General features: G+C 38.8%; 1 protein-coding gene across 3 annotated transcripts in view; it reads right to left on the bottom strand.

The window, feature by feature from the left end:
• NFIA (nuclear factor I A) overlaps window positions 1-20,661 on the bottom strand; it is a 386,801-nt gene that overhangs the window by 81,868 nt on the left and 284,272 nt on the right. For all 3 annotated transcript variants that reach the window (XM_060089880.1, XM_060089882.1, XM_060089881.1), the window contains exon 7: window positions 772-900. In XM_060089880.1, the coding sequence (XP_059945863.1) occupies window positions 772-900 (129 nt within the window). The remainder of the gene's footprint in view (window positions 1-771; window positions 901-20,661) is intronic.

The following is a 20,661-nucleotide window of genomic DNA, read 5'->3' as shown; positions in this document are numbered from 1 at the left end:
GAAAGCAAACGTGGTTACAATTATTCGTACTCCTACTGTGGGAGTTTCATAAACAAACTAATAAATATTTTCATCTTGCAATAAGATCAAGTTAAGTGATTTGCTGACATTCTCTTGAGGTTTAAAGCTTGTCTTTAATGTGAAATACAAATCATATTTCTTGTGGACACATTTTAATAATAAACTTAAAAGCACATGAGACAAAAATAATGAAAACATTGCAATGAAAACCAGACAAACTATCTACCACTTCAAAAGAAGGGAATGAAGATGGCTCGTCAACACAGTGATTGCAGACAACCTCAACGCAAAATGCCACATATTGAAATCAGGTTTCAAGGAAAGGGAATCAGCAGGGGTGAGAGAATGAAAATAAGCTATTGCTTGAAAAGAGGTAATTGACTACACAAAAATAAACTACCTAACACACGCACACAAATACACACACATTCGCGTGCATGTGCCCCTTGTACAATTTGTAGGACAGATTTGATTTTGGTTTAATTCAAATTACCTCCCACCTCTTTTCAACATCCCACCAGCAAAGAAACAGGTAAGGATCAGGGTTTGATGCCAAATCTCTTGGGTCCCTACAATTCCAAAGCAGCCCCCGAGGATAAGAAATTGGAACACTTGCTGCCTTTAGGACCACTCTGGGGGAGCCCTCATTGTCTCTCATTTTGCTACTCGGGTCTCATGTCTCTCATTTTGCTACTCTGGTCCCAAGGTCATGATCTAAGCACAATCAAGGGTGTCCGTGGAGCAGCTCACCTCTGGGTCCTGTAATGACAGGTCGGTGATGCTGTGTGAATGCCGTTCCCAGGGAGGAGGTCTGCGAAGGGGAGGGGCTGCTGAAACCAGACTTCTCCGACTTCTTCAGTGTGGTTGGAGATGGCATTCCTGGCAGGAAGGATGGATTGACAAGCACACTTAAATCACGGAACAACAGTTTATGCAACCTAAAAGATTAAACTTAAAAGAATTTTAAAAAGACATCTACCTGTGAAGGGAAAATTTGTTTTGAATTGGTTTGAATTTGTCATAGGAACAAACAGGTGACAGAACGGTCCCCTGATATCAGCATAGAGTTGATTTCAACTTACTCTCCTAAATCACAGTCCATTTTGGGGTTACTGATCTTCTCTAATTATGGAGCACCACTTCCCCAGTGCTTCCTGAAGTTGTTGTCTGAGCCAGTGGCCTTTCGGACCCTTTGTAAAGAAGATTATAGAAGCATATGAGGACCTCATATGCAATCATCTTATCTTGCCAGTTACTTTACTTCAGTGTCAAGGCACTCTCTCCACATTTTATACAATTTAGCTATTTTAACATTTAAAAAACCCTCATCGGTGGTAACTCAGTTGCTCATCCAATGAATAATTTATAATAGAAAAAAAAGAAAGGGTAAAAGTTAAAAAATAAAAGTTAAGTGGTTAAATAAGGTATAACAAATGCAAATAACACTGTAAAAGAATAATGACAATGGAAAGATATTTAATGACATGAAATAAAGACATGGAAAGCAATTACAAAATAGGATATTATACAATGATGCCATTTTAAAATGTATTTTTATGTACAGAGAAAGAACTGGAAAGAAATATGCATAAACTATAACAGTAGTTCTCTCTGCATGTTGGATTTGAGTGATTTTCACTGCTTCTTTTTGCTTACTTGTTTTTTCTATGACGAACATATTTTATTTTAAGAAAATAAAGCTTGTTTTTTAAAAAATAGTATTTTTACTATAGTCTAAACTTTTCATAGCATTTCCAGCATAGGAAACGCTTTGGGAAGAAAATAATGGGAAAATGGTCCCTTGTAATTACTGCATCTGTAATGTTCTCGGCAACTACGCTGACACACACAACTAGAGGCATCTATCAGTTTGGTAGGGTGCCAATTAAAACAATGAAAACTTGGATATAAAAATAAAGGAAATGACTCCTAGTCTCCACATCACAGGAAAAATTTGGGCTCTTTTAAATTTGCAGCACAAAATTGGTCTGATTTCATGTTTAAAGAACCAAATCTCATTTTACTTATACGTATCTACATGTATTATGTTCTGCCTATGACCAGATAATTATTTGGGTGAACTAGAAAAATAAGTAATAAAAATAATAATGATATTGGCATGTAAATTTTACCGAGTACTTGCTAAGTTCCATGTACTATTCTAAGCACTTTATAGGTATAGATCTGTTTAGAAATTTAGTTAGTTTGTCTAAACATGTCCTTGTTATTTCTAATCACAGATTTCCTTAATGAAATTCTACAAGACAACCTTCAAGTGTGACCACAGATTCTATAAGGAGAGACATGAGGTCTGCTTTGCCTGCCTCTATTTTCAGGCTATCTAACAAAGAGTCTAGAATATATCAAGTGGTCTGAAAAGATATGTAAACTACCTGTACAGGTAGTTTGTGGCTTTACTAAGAGATCTGTGGCTTTACTAATAGATGCCTGGACAGAGCAAAACTTGGGGTTTTGACCCTAAGAAAGAAACAAATTGCAAATCGGCAAGCACATTTGCATAGTCAGACATAAGGACAACATGAAGTGGTGTGTGATTTCACACGAGCTAGACAAATCCAGATCAGATCCGTTCTACAGATCAATATGTGTGTGATTTGAATTAGAAACAAGTCACTAAGTGACTTTAGCTATATTTGTTTGCTCGATGAATCAGTAACCAAAGTCATGGCATGCCAATGTCCTAACGTCGTTAGGACGAATTGAGATTTTGAATCAACGTTCATTACAAGTAACCTAACCTAAGGTATCATCATGTAATTACATCACAGAGGAGATCAAATTAAAAAATGAAAGGAAAGAAATAAAAAGCTCCCAAATGTAAAGAAATCTCCCAATTCATTCAAAACTCTTCTGTGCAAGGCAATTTTTAGGCTTCCAACCAGTCCACTGATTTAAACTCAGTCAAATGCCTGAATTATGTGTCATGGAACAGAAATAGAATAGAAAATGAAAATGTCAAAACTTTTGAGATGGCAGAATTTTTTTCAGATGATGGAATTGATGATGAAATGCAGTATCTGAACTAATCTTATTAAAGAAAGCAAATGGCTAGACTCAAGGAAAAATCATTTCTTTGAAAAGTTCATGTTTTCCAACCCATGCAATTCTAAATACGTCAGAAATGTTGACATGATTTAAAGCCACCACTTAACACTTTTAAAAGGGGAAGTGGAAGTCACATATAGACAATAAGCATGAAAATGCTTATCAAGTTAGTAAATGGATTCAAAATGATCAAAATTTAAATCCTCTTTGAAAGGGTTAAAGAGAGAAGAAATACTTTCTGCATATAAGAAGAACAAGCCAAACTCTGTATAACCTTCTAAATTTATCACGGTCAAGTAATATGAACCCCAAGGCTGTCATGAATCTCAAAATTACTTTGTGTTTTCAATTTTTAAAGACTCATATTGAGCATGTTTCCTTATTATTTACTTATATTTTCTCCATATGCATAATGTATGTTTTCGTTAATTTGCTTTGTATACTTAATTGACCAAATGAAGTTTTAAAATGCTAGTCAACTGCTTTATGTTTAAAGCTAGACAACATTAATCCTGGCTTTTATTTTTGAAATCAAATTTGGTTTCTGTACGTTACTTTAAAAATAAGCTCTTTGTTAAAATTTCTTTTACCAAATAGCTATGCACAATTGTTACACAATTACTGCAAAGATTGACTGATTGGCTTTCTCTTAATGAGTCAAAATTTTGATTTAAAACTATTTTTTATAAGTATCAGATTTTTAAAAAAAGATTATAAAGTAATGCTACACGTTTTTCTGGAACAAACAAAATATTACTTCAAAGTTCCTTTCAATATGTAAAAATAAAGAATTACATAGAATTGGAAGCAGAAATTTACCATAATGTTTTGTTTCAATGGGACATTCCCAGAGACTTTCAAGATGGCGGAAGAGTAATATATGGAGATCACCTTCCTCCCCACAAATACATCAGAAATACATCTACATGTGGAACAACTCCTACAGAACACCTACTGAACGTTGGCAGAAGACCTCAGACTTCCCAAAAGTCAAGAAACTCCCCACATACCTGGGTAGGGCAAAAGAAAAAACAGAGACAAAAGAATAGGGACAGGACCTGCACCAGTGGGAGGGTTGTGAAGGATGAAAGGCTTCCACACATTAGGAAGCCCCTTCACTGGCAGAGATGGGGGGTGGCGGATGGGGGAGCTTCCAAACCACGGAGGAGAGCGCAGCAACAGGGTTGCGGAGGGCAAAGCGGAGAGATTCCCGCACAGAGGGTCAGTGCCAACCAGCACTCACCAGCCCGAGAGGCTTGTCTGCTCACCGGCCGGGATGGGTGGGGGCTGGGAGCTGAGGCTCCGGCTTCTTCAGAGGTCAGATCCCAGGGAGAGGACTGGGGTTGGCTGCGTGAACACACCCTGAAGGGGGCTAGTGCACCACAGCTAGCTGGGAGGGTGTCCAGGAAAAAGTCTGGACCCACCTAAGAGGCAAGAGACCATTGTTTCGGGGTACAGAAGGGGAGGGGATTCAGAGTACCACCTAAACGAGATCCAGAGACGGGCGCGAGCCATGGCTATCAGCGCGGACCCCAGAGACGGGCATGGGATGCTAAGGCTGCTGCTGCAGCCACCAAGAAGCCTCTGTGCAAGCACAGGTCAGTATACACACCTCCCATCCCAGGAGCCTGTGCAGCCCGCCACTGCCAGGGTCCCATGATCCAGGCACAACTTCCCCAGCAGAACACACGGTGCGCCTCAGGCTGGTGCAACGTCACGCTGGCCTCTGCCACCACAGGCTCACCCCGCATCCATACCCCTCCCTCCCCCCGGCCTGAGTGAGCCAGAGCCCCCAAATCAGCTGTTCCTTTAACCCCGTCCTTTCTGGGTGAAGAACAGACGCCCTCAGGCAACCTACATGCAGAGGCCAGTCCAAATCCAAAGCTGAACCCTGGGAGCTGTGCAAACAAAGAAGAGAAAGGGAATCTATCCCAGCAGCCTCAGGAGCAGCGGATTAAAGCTCCTCAATCAACTTGATGTACCCTGCATCTGTGGAATACCTGAATAGACAATCAATCATCCCAAAATTGAGGCGATGGACTTTGGGAGCAATTGTAGACTTGGGGTTTGCTTTCTGCATCTAATTTGTTTCTGGTTTTATGTTTATCTTTGTTTAGTATTTAGAGTTTATTATCATTGGCAGATTTGTTTATTGATTTGGTTGCTCTCTTCCATTTTTTTAATATATATATATATATATATTTTTTTTTCCTTTTTCATTTTTTGCAAGCATGTATGCATATGCTTATTTGTGTGATTTTGTCTGTACAGCTTTGCTTTTACCATTTGCCCTAGGGTTCTGTCTGTCCGGATTTTTTGTTGTTTTTTGTTTTTAGTATAATTTTTAGTGCTTGTTATCATTGGTGGATTTGTTTTCTGGTTTGGTTGCCCTCTTCTTTCTTTCTTTTTTTTTCTTTTTTTATTACTTTAAAATTTTTTATAATTATTTTTTATTTTAATAACTATTTTATTTTATTTTATTTCTTTCTTTTTTTTTCTCCCTTTTCTTCTGAGCCATATGGCTGACAGGGTCTTGGTGCTCTGGCCGGATGTCAGGCCTCTGCCTCTGAGGTGGGAGAGCCGAGTTTAGGACATTGATCCACCAAAGACCTCCCAGCTCCATGTAGTATCAAATGCTGACAGCTCTCCCAGAGATCTCCATCTCAACACTAAGACCCAGCTCTACTCAATGACCAGCAAGCTACAATGCTGGACATCCTATGCCAAACAACTAGGAAGACAGGAACAAAACCCACCCATTAGCAGAGAGGCTGCCTAAAATCATAATGAGGTCACAGACACCCCAAAACACACCACTAGACATGGTCCTTCCCACCAGAAAGACAAGATCCAGCCTCATCCACCAGAACACAGGCACTAGTCCCCTCCACCAGGAAGCCTACACAACCCACTGAAACAACCTTAGCCACTGGGGGCAGACACTAAAAACAACAGGAATTACGAACCTGCAGCCTGTGAAAGGGAGACCCCAAACACAGTAAGTTAAGAAAAAAGAGAAGACAGAGAAACACACAGCAGATGAAGGAGCAGGGTAAAAACCCATCAGACCAAACAAATAAAGAGGAAATAGGCAGTCTACCTGAAAAAGAATTCAGAGTAATGATAGTAAAGATGATCCAAAATCTTGGAAAAAGAATGAAGAAAATACAAGAAACGTTTAACAAGGACCTAGAAGTACTAAAAAGGAAAAAATAATGATGAACAACACAATAAATGAAATTAAAAATTCTCTGGAAGGAATCAATAGCAGAATAACTGAGGCAGAAGAACAGATAAGTGACCTGGAAGGTAAAATACTGGAAATAACTACTGCAGAGCAGAATAAAGAAAAAAGAATGAAAAGAATTGAGGATAGTCTCAGAAGCCTCTGGGACAACATTAAACACACCAACATTCGAATTATAGGGGTCCCCGAAGAAGAGAAAAAGAAAGGGACTGAGAAAATATCTGAAGAGATTATAGTTGAAAACATCCCTAATATGGGAAAGGAAATAGTTAATCAAGTCCAGGAAGCACAGGGAGTCCCATACAGGATAAATCCAAGGAGAAACACGCCAAGACACATATTAATCAAACTATCAAAAATAAAACACAAAGAAAAAATATTAAAAGCAGTAAGGGAAAAACAACAAATAACATAAAAGGGAATCCCCATAAGGTCAACAGCTGATCTTTCAGCACAAACTCTGCAAGCCAGAAGGGAGTGGCAGGACATACTTAAAGTCATGAAAGGGAAGAATCAACAACCAAGACTACTCTACCCAGCAAGGATCTCATTCAGATTCGATGGAGAAATTAAAACCTTTACAGACAAGCAAAAGTTAAGAGAATTCAGCACCAGTAAACCAGATTTACAACAAATGCTAAAGGAACTTCTCTAGGCAGGAAAAACAGAGATGGAAAAGACCTACAATAACAAACCCAAAACAATTAAGAAAATGGGAATAGGAACATACATATCAATAATTACCTTAAACGTGAATGGATTAAATGCTCCAACCAAAAGACACAGACTAGCTGAATGGATACAAAAACAAGACCCGTATATATGTTGCCTACAAGAAACCCACTTCAGACCTAGGGACACATACAGACTGAAAGTGAGGGGATGGAAAAAGATATTCTATGCAAACGGAAATCAAAAGACAGCTGGAGTAACAATGCACATATCAGACAATACAAACGTTAAAATAAAGACTATTACAAGAGACAAAGAGGGACACTACATAATGATCAAGGGATCGATCCATGAAGAAGATATAACAATTGTAAATATTTATGCACCCAACAGAGGAGCACCTCAATACATAAGGCAAATGCTAACAGCCATAAAAGGGGAAATCGACAGTAACACAATCATAGTAGGGGACTTTAACACCCCACTTTCAACAACGGACAGATCATCCAAAATGAAAATAAATAAGGGAACACAAGCTTTAAATGATACATTAAACAATATGGACTTAATTGATATTTATAGGACATTCCATCCAAAAACAACAGAATACACTTTCTTCTCAAGTGCTCTTGGAACATTCTCCAGTATAGATCATATCTTGGGTCACAAATCAAGCCTTGGTAAATTTAAGAAAGTTGATATCATATCAAGTAGCTTTTCTGACCACAACACTATCAGACTAGATATAAATTATAGGAAAATATCTGTAAAGAATACAAACACATGGAGGCTAAACAATACACTACTTAATAACCAAGAGATCACTGAAGAAATCAAAGAGGAAATAAAAAAATACCTAGAAACAAATGACAGGGCCTCCCTGGTGGCGCGGTGGTTGAGAGTCCGCCTGCCGATGCAGGGGATGCGGGTTCGTGCCCCGGTCTGGGAGAATCCCATATGCCGCGGAGCGGCTGGGCCCGTGAGCCATGGCCGCTGGGCCTGCGCGTCCGGAGCCTGTGCTCCGCAACGGGAGAGGCCACAACAGTGAGAGGCCTGCGTACCGCAAAAAAAAAAAAAAAAAAAAAAGAAACAAATGACAATGAAAACACGACGACCCACAACCTATGGGATGGAGCAAAATCAGTTCTAAGAGGAAAGTTTATAGCAATACAATCCTACCTCAAGAAAAAAGAAACATCTCAAATAAACAACCTAACCTTACACCTAAAGCAATTTGAGAAGGAAAAACAAAAAATCCCTAAGTTAGCAGAAGAAATCATAAAGATCAGATCAGAAATAAATGAAAAAGAAATGAAGGAAACAATAGCAAAGATCAATAAAACTATAAGCTGGTTCTTTGAGAAGATAAACAAAATTGATAAACCATTAGCCAGACTCATCAAGAAAAAAAGGGAGAAGACTCAAATCAATAGAATTAGAAATGAAAAAGGAGAAGTAACAAGTGAGACTGCAGAAACACAAAGGATCATGAGCGATTACTACAAGCAACTCTGTGCTTATTGGACAACCAGGAAGAAATGGACAAAGTCTTAGGAAAGCACAACCTTCTGAGACTGAACCAGGAAGAAATAGAAAATATAAACAGACCAATCACAAGCACTGAAATTGAGACTGTGATTAAAAATATTCCAACAAACAAAAGCCCAGGACCAGAGGGCTTCAAAGCCAAATTCTATCAAACATTTAGAGAAGAGCTAACAACTATCCTTCTCAAACTCTTCTAAAATATAGCAGAGGGAGGAACACTCCCAAATTCATTCTACAAGGCCACCATCACCCTGATACCAAAACCAGACAAAGATGTCACAAAGAAAGAAAACTACAGGCCAATATCACTGATGAACATAGATGCAAAAATCCTCAACAAAATACTAGCAAACAGAATTCAACAACACATTAAAAGGATCATACACCATGATCAAGTGGGGTTTATCCCAGGAATGCAAGGATTCTTCAATATATGCAAATCAATCAATGTGATACACCATATTAACAAATTGAAGGAGAAAAACCATATGATCATCTCAATAATGCAGAAAAGGCTTTTGACAAAATTTAACACCCATTTATGATAAAAATCCTGCAGAAAGTAGGCATAGAGGGAACTTACCTCAACATAATAAAGGCCATATATGACAAACTCACCACCAACATCATTCTCAAAGGTGAAAAACTGAAACCATTTCCATTAAGGTCAGGAACAAGACAAGGTTGCCCTCTTTCACCAGTATTACTCAACATAGTTTTGGAAGTTTTAGCCACAGCAATCAGAGAAGAAAAACAAATAAAAGGAATCCAAATTGGAAAAGAAGAAGTAAAGCTGTCACTGTTTGCAGATGACATGATGCTATATAGAGAGAATCCTAAAGACTCTACCAGAAAACTACTAGAGCTAATTAATGAATTTGGTAAAGTAGCAGGATAGAAAATTAATGCACAGAAATCTCTTGCATTCCTATACACTAATGATGAAAAATGTGAAAGAGAAATTAAGGAAACACTCCCATTTACCACTGCAACAAAAAGAATAAAATTCCTAGGAATAAACCTACCTAAGGAGACAAAAGACCTGTATGCAGAAAATTATGACACTGATGAAAGAAATTAAAGATGATACAAACAGATGGAGAGATGTACCATGTTCTTGGATTGGAAGAATCAACATTGTGAAAATGACTCTACTACCCAAAGCAATCTACACATTCAATGCAATCCTTGTCAAACTACCAATGGCATTTTTCACAAAACTAGAACAAAACATTTCACAATTTGTATGGAAACACAAAAGACCCTGAATAGCCAAAGCAATCTTGAGAAAGAAAAACGGAGCTGGTGGAATCAAGTTCCCTGACTTCAGACTATACTACAAAGCTACAGTAATCAACACAGTATGGTACTGGCACAAAAACAGAAATATAGATCAGTGGAACAGGATAGAAAGCCCAGAGATAAACCAACATAGCTAGGGTCACCTTATTTTTGATAAAGGAGGCAAGAATATACAATGGAGAAAAGACAGTCTCTTCAATAAGTGGTCCTGGGAAAACTGGACAGCTACATGTAAAAGAATGAAATTAGAACACTCCCTAACACCATACAGAAAAATAAACTCAAGATGGATTAAAGACCTAAATGTAAGGCCAGACACTATAAAACTCTTAGAGGAAAACATAGGCAGAACACTCTTTGACATAAATCACAGCAAGATCCTTTTTGACCCATGTCCTAAAAAATGGGAATAAAAACAAAAATAAACAAATGGGACCTCATGAACCTTATAAGCTTTTGCACAGCAAAGGAAACCATAAACAAGATGAAAAGACAACCCTCAGAATGGGAGAAAATATTTGCAAATGAAGCAACTGACAAAGGATTAATCTCCCAAATTTACAAGCAGCTTATTCAGCTCAATATCAGAAAACAAACATCCCAGTCTAAAAATGGGCAGAAGACCTAAATAGACATTTCTCCAAAGAAGATATACAGATTGCCCACAAACATATGAAAGGATGCTCAACATCACTAATTATTAGAGAAATGCAAATCAAAACTGCAATGAAGTTTCACCGCACAGCAGTCAGAATGGCCATCATCAAAAAATCTACAAACAATAAATGCTGGATAGCGTGTGGAGAAAAGGGAACCCTCTTGCACTGCTGGTGGGAATATAAATTGATTCAGCCACTATGAAGAACAGTATGGAGGTTCCTTAAAAAACTAGAAATAGAACTACCATACGACGCAGCAATCCTACTACTGGGCATATACCCAGAGTAAAACATAATTTAAAAAAAGTCATGTACCACTATGTTCATTGCAGCTCTATTTACAATAGCCAGGACATGGAAGCAACCTAAGTGTCCATTGACAGATGAATGGATAAAGAAGATGTGGCACATATATACAATGCAATACGACTCAGCCATAAAAAGAAACGAAATTGAGTTATTTGTAGTGAGGTGGATGGACCCAGAGTCTGTCATACAGAGTGAAGTAAGTCAGAATGAGAAAAACAAACATTGTATGCTACCAGATATATATGGAATCTAAAAAAAAAAAAAAGGAAAAAAAATGGTTCTGAAGAAACTAGAGGCAGGACAGGAATGAAGACACAGATGTAGAGAATGGACTTGAGAACACGGTGAGGGGGAAGGGTAAGGTGGGATGAAGTGAGAGGGTGGCATGGACTTATATATACTTCCAAATGTAAAATAGATAGCTAGTGGGAAGCAGCCACATAGCACAGGGAGATCAGCTCAGTGCTTTTTGACCACCTAGAGGGGTGGGATAGGGAGGGTGGGAGGGAGACACAAGAGGGAGGAGATATGGGGATGTATGTATATGTGTAGCTGATTCACTTTGTTATAAAGCAGAAACTAACACACCATGGTAAAGAAATTATACTCCAAGAAAGATGTTAAAAAAAAAAGGGACATTCTCTCCTATTGATTGCTATAAAAACCCAATGGTGGTAAATAGAATAGGAGATGAATTTCAAGAAGCTTTTTGGCTAGCTATTGGCTTTCTAACAACTAGACTTTCTGAATTTCTCTCCAATTAGCCATTTTTCTAAGCTATCTGAGTCATTTCAAATAGTGTTCAATGGACAAAGGCAACAAACGTACATGAAATTCTAGTCTTTCAGTTATTCTGTTCCCTGGAGGCAGTTGTGAGTGAAAGTATAGGCCAAATACAGTATTCAAAAAGATTCTGTTAGCTTCATCATTGATATTTGTGGTAGTCAGATTTCTAAGAAGATCCCAAAGTTCGTGGCCCCTTGGTTGCATACTTTATATAATCCCTTCCCCTTGAATGTGGGTGGTACCTGTGAAGGGGAAAGAACTTTTGTGAATGTAATTAAGGTCCCTAACCAGGTGACTTTGAGTTAGTAAAGGATTATTATGCTGGGTGGGCCTGACTTCATCAGATGAGTCCTTCAAAAGAAGCATCAGGGACTTTCCTGGTGGCACAGTGGTTAAGAATCTGCATGCCAATGCAGGGGACATGGGTTCGAGCCCTGGTCCGGGAAGATCCCACATGCCGCGGAGCAACTAAGCCCATGCACCACAACTACTGAGCCTGTGCTCTAGAGCCTGTGAACCACAACCACTGAAGCCCGCACTCCTAGAGCCCGTGCTCCGCAACAACAAAAGCCACCGCAATGAGAAGCACACACGCTGCAACAGAGAGTAGCCCCCGCTCACCACAACTAGAGAAAGCCCGTGCACAGCAATGAAGATCAAATACAGCCAAAAATAAATACATAAATTTATAAAGAAATAAAATTAGAAAAAAAAAGAAGAATTAGAAGTCAGAGAGGGGCTTCCCTGGTGGCACAGTGGTTGAGAGTCCGCCTGCTGATGCAGGGGACACGGGTTCATGCCCCGGTCCGGGAGGATCCCACATGCCACGGAGCAGCTGGGCCCGTGAGCTGTGGCCGCTGGGCCTGCGCGTCCGAAGCCTGTGCTCCGCAACAGGAGAGGCCACAGCAGTGAGGTGCCCGTGTACCGCAAAAAAAAAAAAAAAAAAAAAAAAAGAAGTCAGAGAGATTCTCTTGCTGGCTTTGAAGTAGTAAGCTGCCGTGTGATAAAAAGGCCTGTGAGAAGGTCACATGGCAAAGAACTATAGGGACCTCGAGGGACTAAGTGGGGCTGTGGCTGACAGACAGCTTTTAAGAAAGCTGGGCTCTATTTACAATAGCCCAGAGATGGAAACAACCTAAGTGTCCATCATCAGATGAACGGATAAAGAAGATGTGGCACATATATACAATGGAATATTACTCAGCCATAAAAAGAAACGAAATTGAGCTACATGTAATGAGGTGGATAGACCTAGAGTCTGTCATACAGAGTGAAGTAAGTCAGAAAGAGAAAGACAAATACTGTATGCTAACACATATATATGGAATTTAAGAAAAAAAAATGTCATGAAGAACCTAGTGGTAAAACAGGAATAAAGACACAGACCTACTTGAGAATGGACTTGAGGATATGGGGAGGGGGAAGGGTAAGCTAAAAAAAAAAAAAAAAAAAGAAAGCTGGGGCCTTAGTCTTAAAGCTACAAAGAACAGAATTCTACCAACAATTGCGAGCATGTGCAAGAAAACACTAAGCTCCAGAAAAGAATGCAACCTGGACAAAATTTTAATTGCAGCCTTGTGAGTCCCTGAGCAAAGAGACCAGTTAAGCTGTGCCCAGACTCTTGACCCATGGAAACCATGAGATAATAAATGTGTGTTGTTTTGTTTTAAGCTAAGTTTGTGGTAATTTGCTATACAGCAATAGCAGACTAACATGATATTCAAATATAAGATTATTGTTCATGCTAGGAATGGGTGTATTAGAGATGCCTACTATACACAAATTAATCTCTAGACATCCAGAAGTTTCCATTATTTTTAGCAAGTCTGTCCTAGCAGTGAGGTATTCCATTAGCCTACATTCACCCAGAGAAAATGGTAAGACACCTTCTTAGGAAAGAGGCTAATAAGTAGTGATTTCCAATGGTGTAAACACTTTCTATTTCCTCCTGATTCTTTCAAGAAACATCAATAATAAAATGAGATCAAAAGATATGAAAAAATTCAAAATAATTCTTGAGGTCTCCTATAACAAATCAAGGGGTTTTTTTTGGGGGGGGGTACTTTTTGCTGCAACCTGATGTAACAAAAAGAATATACAGGGGAAAAAATCATAATCAATTTCAACTCCCCCTCTCACCCAAATCATGAGATTTACAAAACACTTTGATCAAGAACTTTATGGTGACAATTGTGAAGCAAATCCTACAGGAATGATAAGAAAGTACAATGCTGTTCTTTGCTTGAGAAAGCTTCTAAAAGGGGATATTTTTTAGGAGTCAAAGGAGCTACAGTATTAATGGGAAGGGGGGAAGAAGGGAGAGATCACAATAAACTATAATTATTCCAGTGGCAATGGAACAACATGCTGGATTTTTAAAGAGGAGGTGACAAGTCAGGGTTAGTATTTATTTTGTTAGAGGACTTAGTCAAAAATCCACTGTCCTGTGAAAATGATCCCTGGTTAATGCTACTCAGGACAGCAGGACCTTATCTTGTCTGTTGTAGGAGTTCGCGTGATGCAATTTCAGTTGTCAGAGAAGATTTAACTGGTATATGTTTCTTTCTTCAAAGTATCAAAGTCAAGAACAGAAAGGTTAGGGGACTTCCCTGGCGGTCCAGTGGTTGAGACTCTGTGCTCCCACTGCAGGGGGCATGGGTTTGATCTCTGGTCGGGGAACTAAGATCTCACACGCCTCGCGGCACGGCCAAAAAAAAAAAAAAAGAAAGGTTAGTTTCAATACTGTTCATTTATAGTCACAATCTGTTTGGGAGAAACCAGCAAACTCTGCACTTTCATTTTAAAATCCAATATATAAGATGGTTAGAGAGGACAACAAAATGCTGTTTAAGTTCATCTGTTCATGTTTGACTTCAGACATTCTTCTGTTTGCTGTCATGATCGAATTCTCAATGACCTATCTTTATCGCTTTACCAGAACAACTATTACACTAAACCTAAAGGCTATTGGAAGCCTTCATCCACCTAGGAGCCTCAAGAGAGCCAGGAGGCAGCTAAAGAGATGGTCATCAAATTCCTACATATTGATCATTTCCAAAAAACAGACTGAGAATAATAAAAGCCACAAGTGATGGAGTACCATCATGTAAGTACATGTAAGTACCATGTACTTACAAATCCTTACATTTTCATCTCAGAATGGTAGGTATTACTATCCTCCCTACCTATAACTTTTTAAAGAGGAGAAATGTCACAGAAAGTAGATATCAAGGATGTCAAGCAACTTGCTCAAGATCATACAGCCATTCTTTGCTGTACACCTGTAACTAGCACATCATTGTTAATCAACTATACTCCAATAAAAAAAAAAGATCATACAGCCATTAAGTGATAATTCCAACCCAGGTCTCTCTGGTTCTAAAGCTTGGATATTTTGTAAAATATCACACTCCCTCATGTAGTTTCCCTTGTATACTATAAAAAGTGTCCTATTTAAGTCAACAAAATATATTCATAGTTGAAGTTTCTAACATGGTTATCCAAAGAAAAAAATCAAAGAAAGTTTATATCAGCTGCAAACGAATATGCGAAAAATAAAAACAACTCTGAAGTACAGTACTAAGAATCACCTTGTCTTACATACCAAAGGTTTTTCTTGGCCTTATTAGTAGGAATCACTATTTTATTAACTATACTCAATGTATTACCAGTAATTCTAACACAGAACCTCCAAAAGAAAAATATCACGCAGACTTAGAAGAAGTCTTCTAATAGATAATGACCCAAAGATGTTAAATTGTAGAAGAGTAAATACATTTAATATGTACAATAGGCCGCTTGCCTGTTCAACGAGTGGCTTTCTCTACAGCCTCCTGCGAATGACAGCAGAAAGGATCACAATTTTTCTTTTAAGAATCATTGACATCTTCCAAGCCTAGTCTATATGATAATGCAGAAATACCTCATGTAACCAGAGGTAAAGTCTAACACACAATTATTAAGAATTCAGTAAGTCTTGACATTAAGGGAGGCCTCTGAGCTACTGACATCAGTGTCAAAGTAGGCAACTAAGTGGAGGCATTTTACTCAGAGGAAAGTGCAGTTGTACAGAAACTAAGGGAAGTGTTTCAGGGAAACGGCTGTGATGGATTGCAGTGAAGGCTGTTGAGAGGTCAAGTATAGTGAGAATAAATGAGCACCAGGAGAGTGAGGCACATGGAAGATGGGTTAGAATGGCTTGCAAAAATCAACAGGAAGGGAAGAAGCAGGGACAATGGTTGTAGTCAACTCTCTCATAAAACTAGTCTGTAGAGGGGAGCAGAAAATTAGGGGAGTAGCTTTAGGGAGCTGGAGGGAAGCAAAGCAGACCTTTCTGAAGATGGGAGCCAATAAGGCATGCTGGCCTTCTGATGGGCATGTCTAGCAGATGGGCAGAAGGCTATGCTTTGGCGGGAGGATAATTGAGGGAGCCAAGTCCCGGAGAAGGTGAGAGGTCACAAGATTAGTAGGTGGAGGAGCCAGGATTTGAACCCAGCCAGCCAACACTCTTCCTCCTTTCAGTGTACTGCTCCAGCCAGATGCCTACTTCTGAAGAAAGTTCCCATTATCTATCTATCTTACTGGTATAAACAAGCTGGTTTAAAATAGAGCTTATTAAGGGTATGGAAACATTTTTCTCCAGCCTAAATGACATGCTAACTGCTGTTGTACTGTTCTCTGTACATTTGGGCCTTCAGATTCCCCTATACCTCCAGGTCTAAGTGTGGGGAATGGATACGCCAGTCAGGTCTGTAAGACTAATTTTGCTGGCATAAACTGCAGTGCCATTTCTCAAGCACAGGATGAAAACTGAGGACCAGTACCGTATTTTGCAAGTCACCTACCACCAGCAAATTTACACTCAGACTCATGGCTTCCAGACGCAGAGCACTGCCCCACTCTCTAGCAGCTGCCCCCCAGGCAAGAACTGGACATTCCTAGGACCATTTCAGCTATACCTTATGATGAGATCATCTCCAACCATGATGCTAAATAAAGGCTGTGCTTGGATAGATTAATCCCACAGTTAAAGGACCATTCTGTTCCTGTGGGTATCAACACATGCTGTGTGACAGGAGGAAGTAATTCAAGATACTGTATTCATCTTAGATTTGCGTCCTAATGATAAAATCCATTAGGGTTCATCCTAATGTAATTTATTATGATTAACACACTCAATAATAAAAAAGTAAAACATTCAGACTATTTTGACTTTTAACCTTTTTCAGTGAATAAAAAATGTTTTAAAATCATTTTTATGATGGAGACAATAAAATGAAAGTTACTACAGCTTCTGAGGTTTATCCTTCTTGCTCTATATGCAACTATTTAAAATGAGCTAAAAGGACCCCCGCAAAGAATTACCATATCATAAAGAAGTTCAGGTAATTTAAAAGGCTTGGACACAAGTGATACCTTCAATTTTTAAAAAATGGGAAAATGGAGTAAAAATTATATGGATTATTCAGGAGAAAAGAAATGATGAGTTCTCTAATGTATTCAAATGTTCACTTGTAAGTGAAAATTTACAACCAGAGAGAGTAAAAAGAATAGACACAAGGAAAATGTCATACAAAAAATCTAGTTCCTATAAACAGAGCTACCATACGACCCAGCAACCCCACTACTGGGCATATACCCCGAGAAAACCATAATTCAAAAAGAGTCATGTACCACAACGTTCATTGCAGCTCTATTTACAATAGCCGGGACATGGAAGCAACCTAAGTGTCCATCAACAGATGAATGGATAAAGAAGATGTGGTACATATATATAATGGAATACTACTCAGCCATAAAAAGAAATGAAATTGAGTTATTTGTAGTGAGGTGGATGGACCTAGAGACTGTCATACAGAGTGAAGTAAGTCAGAAAGAGAAAAACAAATACCGTATGCTAACAATATATATGGAATCTAAAAAAAAAGGTTCTGAAGAACCTAGGGGCAGGACAGGAATAAAGATGCAGACGTAGAGAATGGACTTGAGGACACAGGGAGGGGGAAGGGTAAGCTGGGACGAAGTGAGAGAGTGGCATGGACATATATACACTACCAAATGTAAAATAGATAGCTAGTGGGAAGCATACGCATAGCACAGGGAGATCAGCTTGGTGCTTTGTGTCCACCTAGAGGGGTGGGATAGGGAGGGTGGGAGGGAGATGCAAGAGGGAGGAGATATGGGGATATATGTATATGTATAGCTGATTCACTTTGTTATAAAGCAGAAACTAACACACCATTGTAAAGCAATTATACTCCAATAAAGATATTTAAAAAAAAATCTAGTTCCTGGGCCAACAATAAAGTCTCATGACTTTTTAGGGGATTTCCTCTCCTTTCAGGGTAAGTACAGACACCCCAGTGTCAGGGCTAAAATTTAAAAATTGCATTTCATGCTCCATATACTTATGAGTTGGAGATTCCCTACCCATCCCATCTTCCCCCTAACCATCTCATCCTTCCGTGTGTTCAGGGAAGGATTGATTTTGGCTCAACATAGCAATCACACACATTCACAGAGGACTGAGAATGAAGAAGAAATTACTGAGAAAACCAAACTATTTTCTTTGCATGAAAAATATAGTACAATATAACATAATGTTTTATTCATTCTGCCTAGATACCCAGATGAAAAGTAAAAAACTCAATCATACATATGTTTGGTTTATATCTGCCCTGTCTGATATGGTAGCTACTAGCCACATGTGTTACTTAAATTTAAATTAATTAAAATTAAATGAATTTAAAAATTCAGTTGCTCAGCATAGCCACATTTCAAGTGCTCAATGGCCATATTTGGCTAGTTGTTACAGTTTTGGACAGTGCATATTTAGAACATTTGCATCATTGCGGAAAGTTCTATTCAACAGCTTTGGTCTATATGCCACCAAATAACATTTTTACCTTTTTGGTCCTGCTGTAGAACAGTAGATAAATCTTACTTTTATATATTTTTTCAGCATGTTTAACCCTTTTTTTTTTTTTTTTTTTTTTTGCGTTACGCAGGCTTCTCACTGTTGTAGCCTCTCCCGTTGCGGAGCACAGGCTCCGGACGCACAGGCTCAGCGGCCATGGCTCACAGGCCTAGCCGCTCCACGGCATGTGGGATCCTCCCGGACCGGGGCACGAACCCGCGTCCCCTGCATCGGCAGGCGGACTCTCAACCACTGCGCCACCAGGGAAGCCCAACCCTCTTTTAAGTTGCAAAAGCAAAATATATGCACTATACAAATACAGAATTGTATAAAGGGGAAAAAAACAAAAGCTCTTTCCTCTTTATCTTCAACAAGCTGGGGGTAACCCAGTGCTCAAGCTTGGTAAATATCCTTCTAGATACTTTTCTTCACCTACAATATTCATTTAGATGATGTGAAGTTACATGTTCATTAAAATATGTTCACTCTATCTGTTAAAACATGATTGAAATCTTGGAGTTTAAGGTTCCTACTGGTAGAATTTAATTTGTAAGAGATGCAGTCTGCGATGTTTCATGCTTGGGATATGCCTGCACTGGGAATCTATTAAGTCCTAATGTTCCTTGGATACAAGTAGAGCACCCATCACCTTATTTAAAGTAAAATTTGAAACTGATGGGAACATTTCATAGGGGAAAAAAGCAATATAATTTTAGGTCTCTTCAAATTGCTTGAACTGTGAAATCAAGTAATGAACACTAGAAAAGGTTCTGTCAGCTAGAATCTCAGCTTAGTGTAGTCAGCATTTTGTTGCTAAACCTTATTACGGCAAAGTATTTGATTTTTCATCTCTGCACTCTGTTCATCCCCACAAATAAACTACTTTGACCTCCACCTGTTACTTAGTGAAATCTGCCTCCCATCCTTCAATAACCCTATTCTTTGCCTTCAAAGGCCTTTGAGTCGTTGAGAAAGTGGGGAGGTAGAGTCGTGCAATGAACGGAGCGGATACCACTTTATAACTATGCGGTAGTTCATAGTTCAGGCTAGAAGCCCACAGAGCAAAAGGAAATGGATTTTTTAAAAAGGCAGTGCCTGTGGATGCTGAAAGGGGGCAACACATTTCATCATTTTAACATTAAATTTTTCACTGAGACACGTTCTCTCTCGAGCTCTTGTTTAATGCAGAAAACCTCTGGCTTCTTCCTTATAAGAAAACCTCTCTCTAAAAAAGTCACGCCTTCACTTCAGTGAGATGAGCCAACAGGTCATTTCAAAGCTTCAAAATACTTCCAAGTCTGTTTGTTATTCTGACAGTTGGCAAAACAAAATGAACTGCTAACCTCAAATGCAGCTTTGTGGATGCAAAAGGCCCACACTATTATTAAACACTACTAAAACAAACAAAATCAAAAGGAAATAGCTGTGCACAACTACGTGAGTCATTTTTGGAAGCAAAATGACATATTAGAAAAGAGTATTCTTTGTAAAGTTGCACTTCTGATTAATGCTACATTCAACAGAAGAGACGGTGTCTAATTACGTTGAACACTTAAGAGACGGTGTCTGTCTAATTACGTTGAACACTTATCAGAGAGGGATTAGCAGGATGTTTCTTCTCACTGTCATTCTTTGTGACAATGTAATGATAGATCCGTTTACTTAGGAGTGCAATTATTAAAAACTGTGCTGTTTTCTTAACTGTCTTCATATCTTGGAAATATTTTATTAAAAATTACTTATCTGACGTGAAGGATAAATGCTTGGCAAAGCTTTTCATATCAATTAAGTAGATGAGTTAGTTCCATTCAGTCACAGCCTTTGTTGAGTGTCTTATGCAAGTTTGCTGAAACTTGATCACCATAACACTTTTATATGGGAGTTAATGATTCACCCTTTTTTCTCCTTGTCTTATTTGTCCAAATCCTAAAGTTTGGTTTTCACTTAAACTAAAAACTGCTCATGGCCGACATTTTCTCTGGAGTCATGATTTAGCACTTCTCCTTCATATTCACACCTTTTTTTGGAACCCAGCACAAGGATCCAATTTTATACAGACAACTCCCCACGGGCCAGTCAGAATGGGATGCTAGCAACGTACCATCTTTTGCATCTTTTTCTACTAGGATAATTAA

Source organism: Mesoplodon densirostris, chromosome 2, assembly GCF_025265405.1.
Source record: "Mesoplodon densirostris isolate mMesDen1 chromosome 2, mMesDen1 primary haplotype, whole genome shotgun sequence".
Lineage (NCBI taxonomy): Eukaryota > Metazoa > Chordata > Mammalia > Artiodactyla > Ziphiidae > Mesoplodon > Mesoplodon densirostris.
The sequence above is the reverse complement of the archived record's forward strand: the minus strand, read 5'-3'. Positions and strand labels throughout refer to the sequence as shown.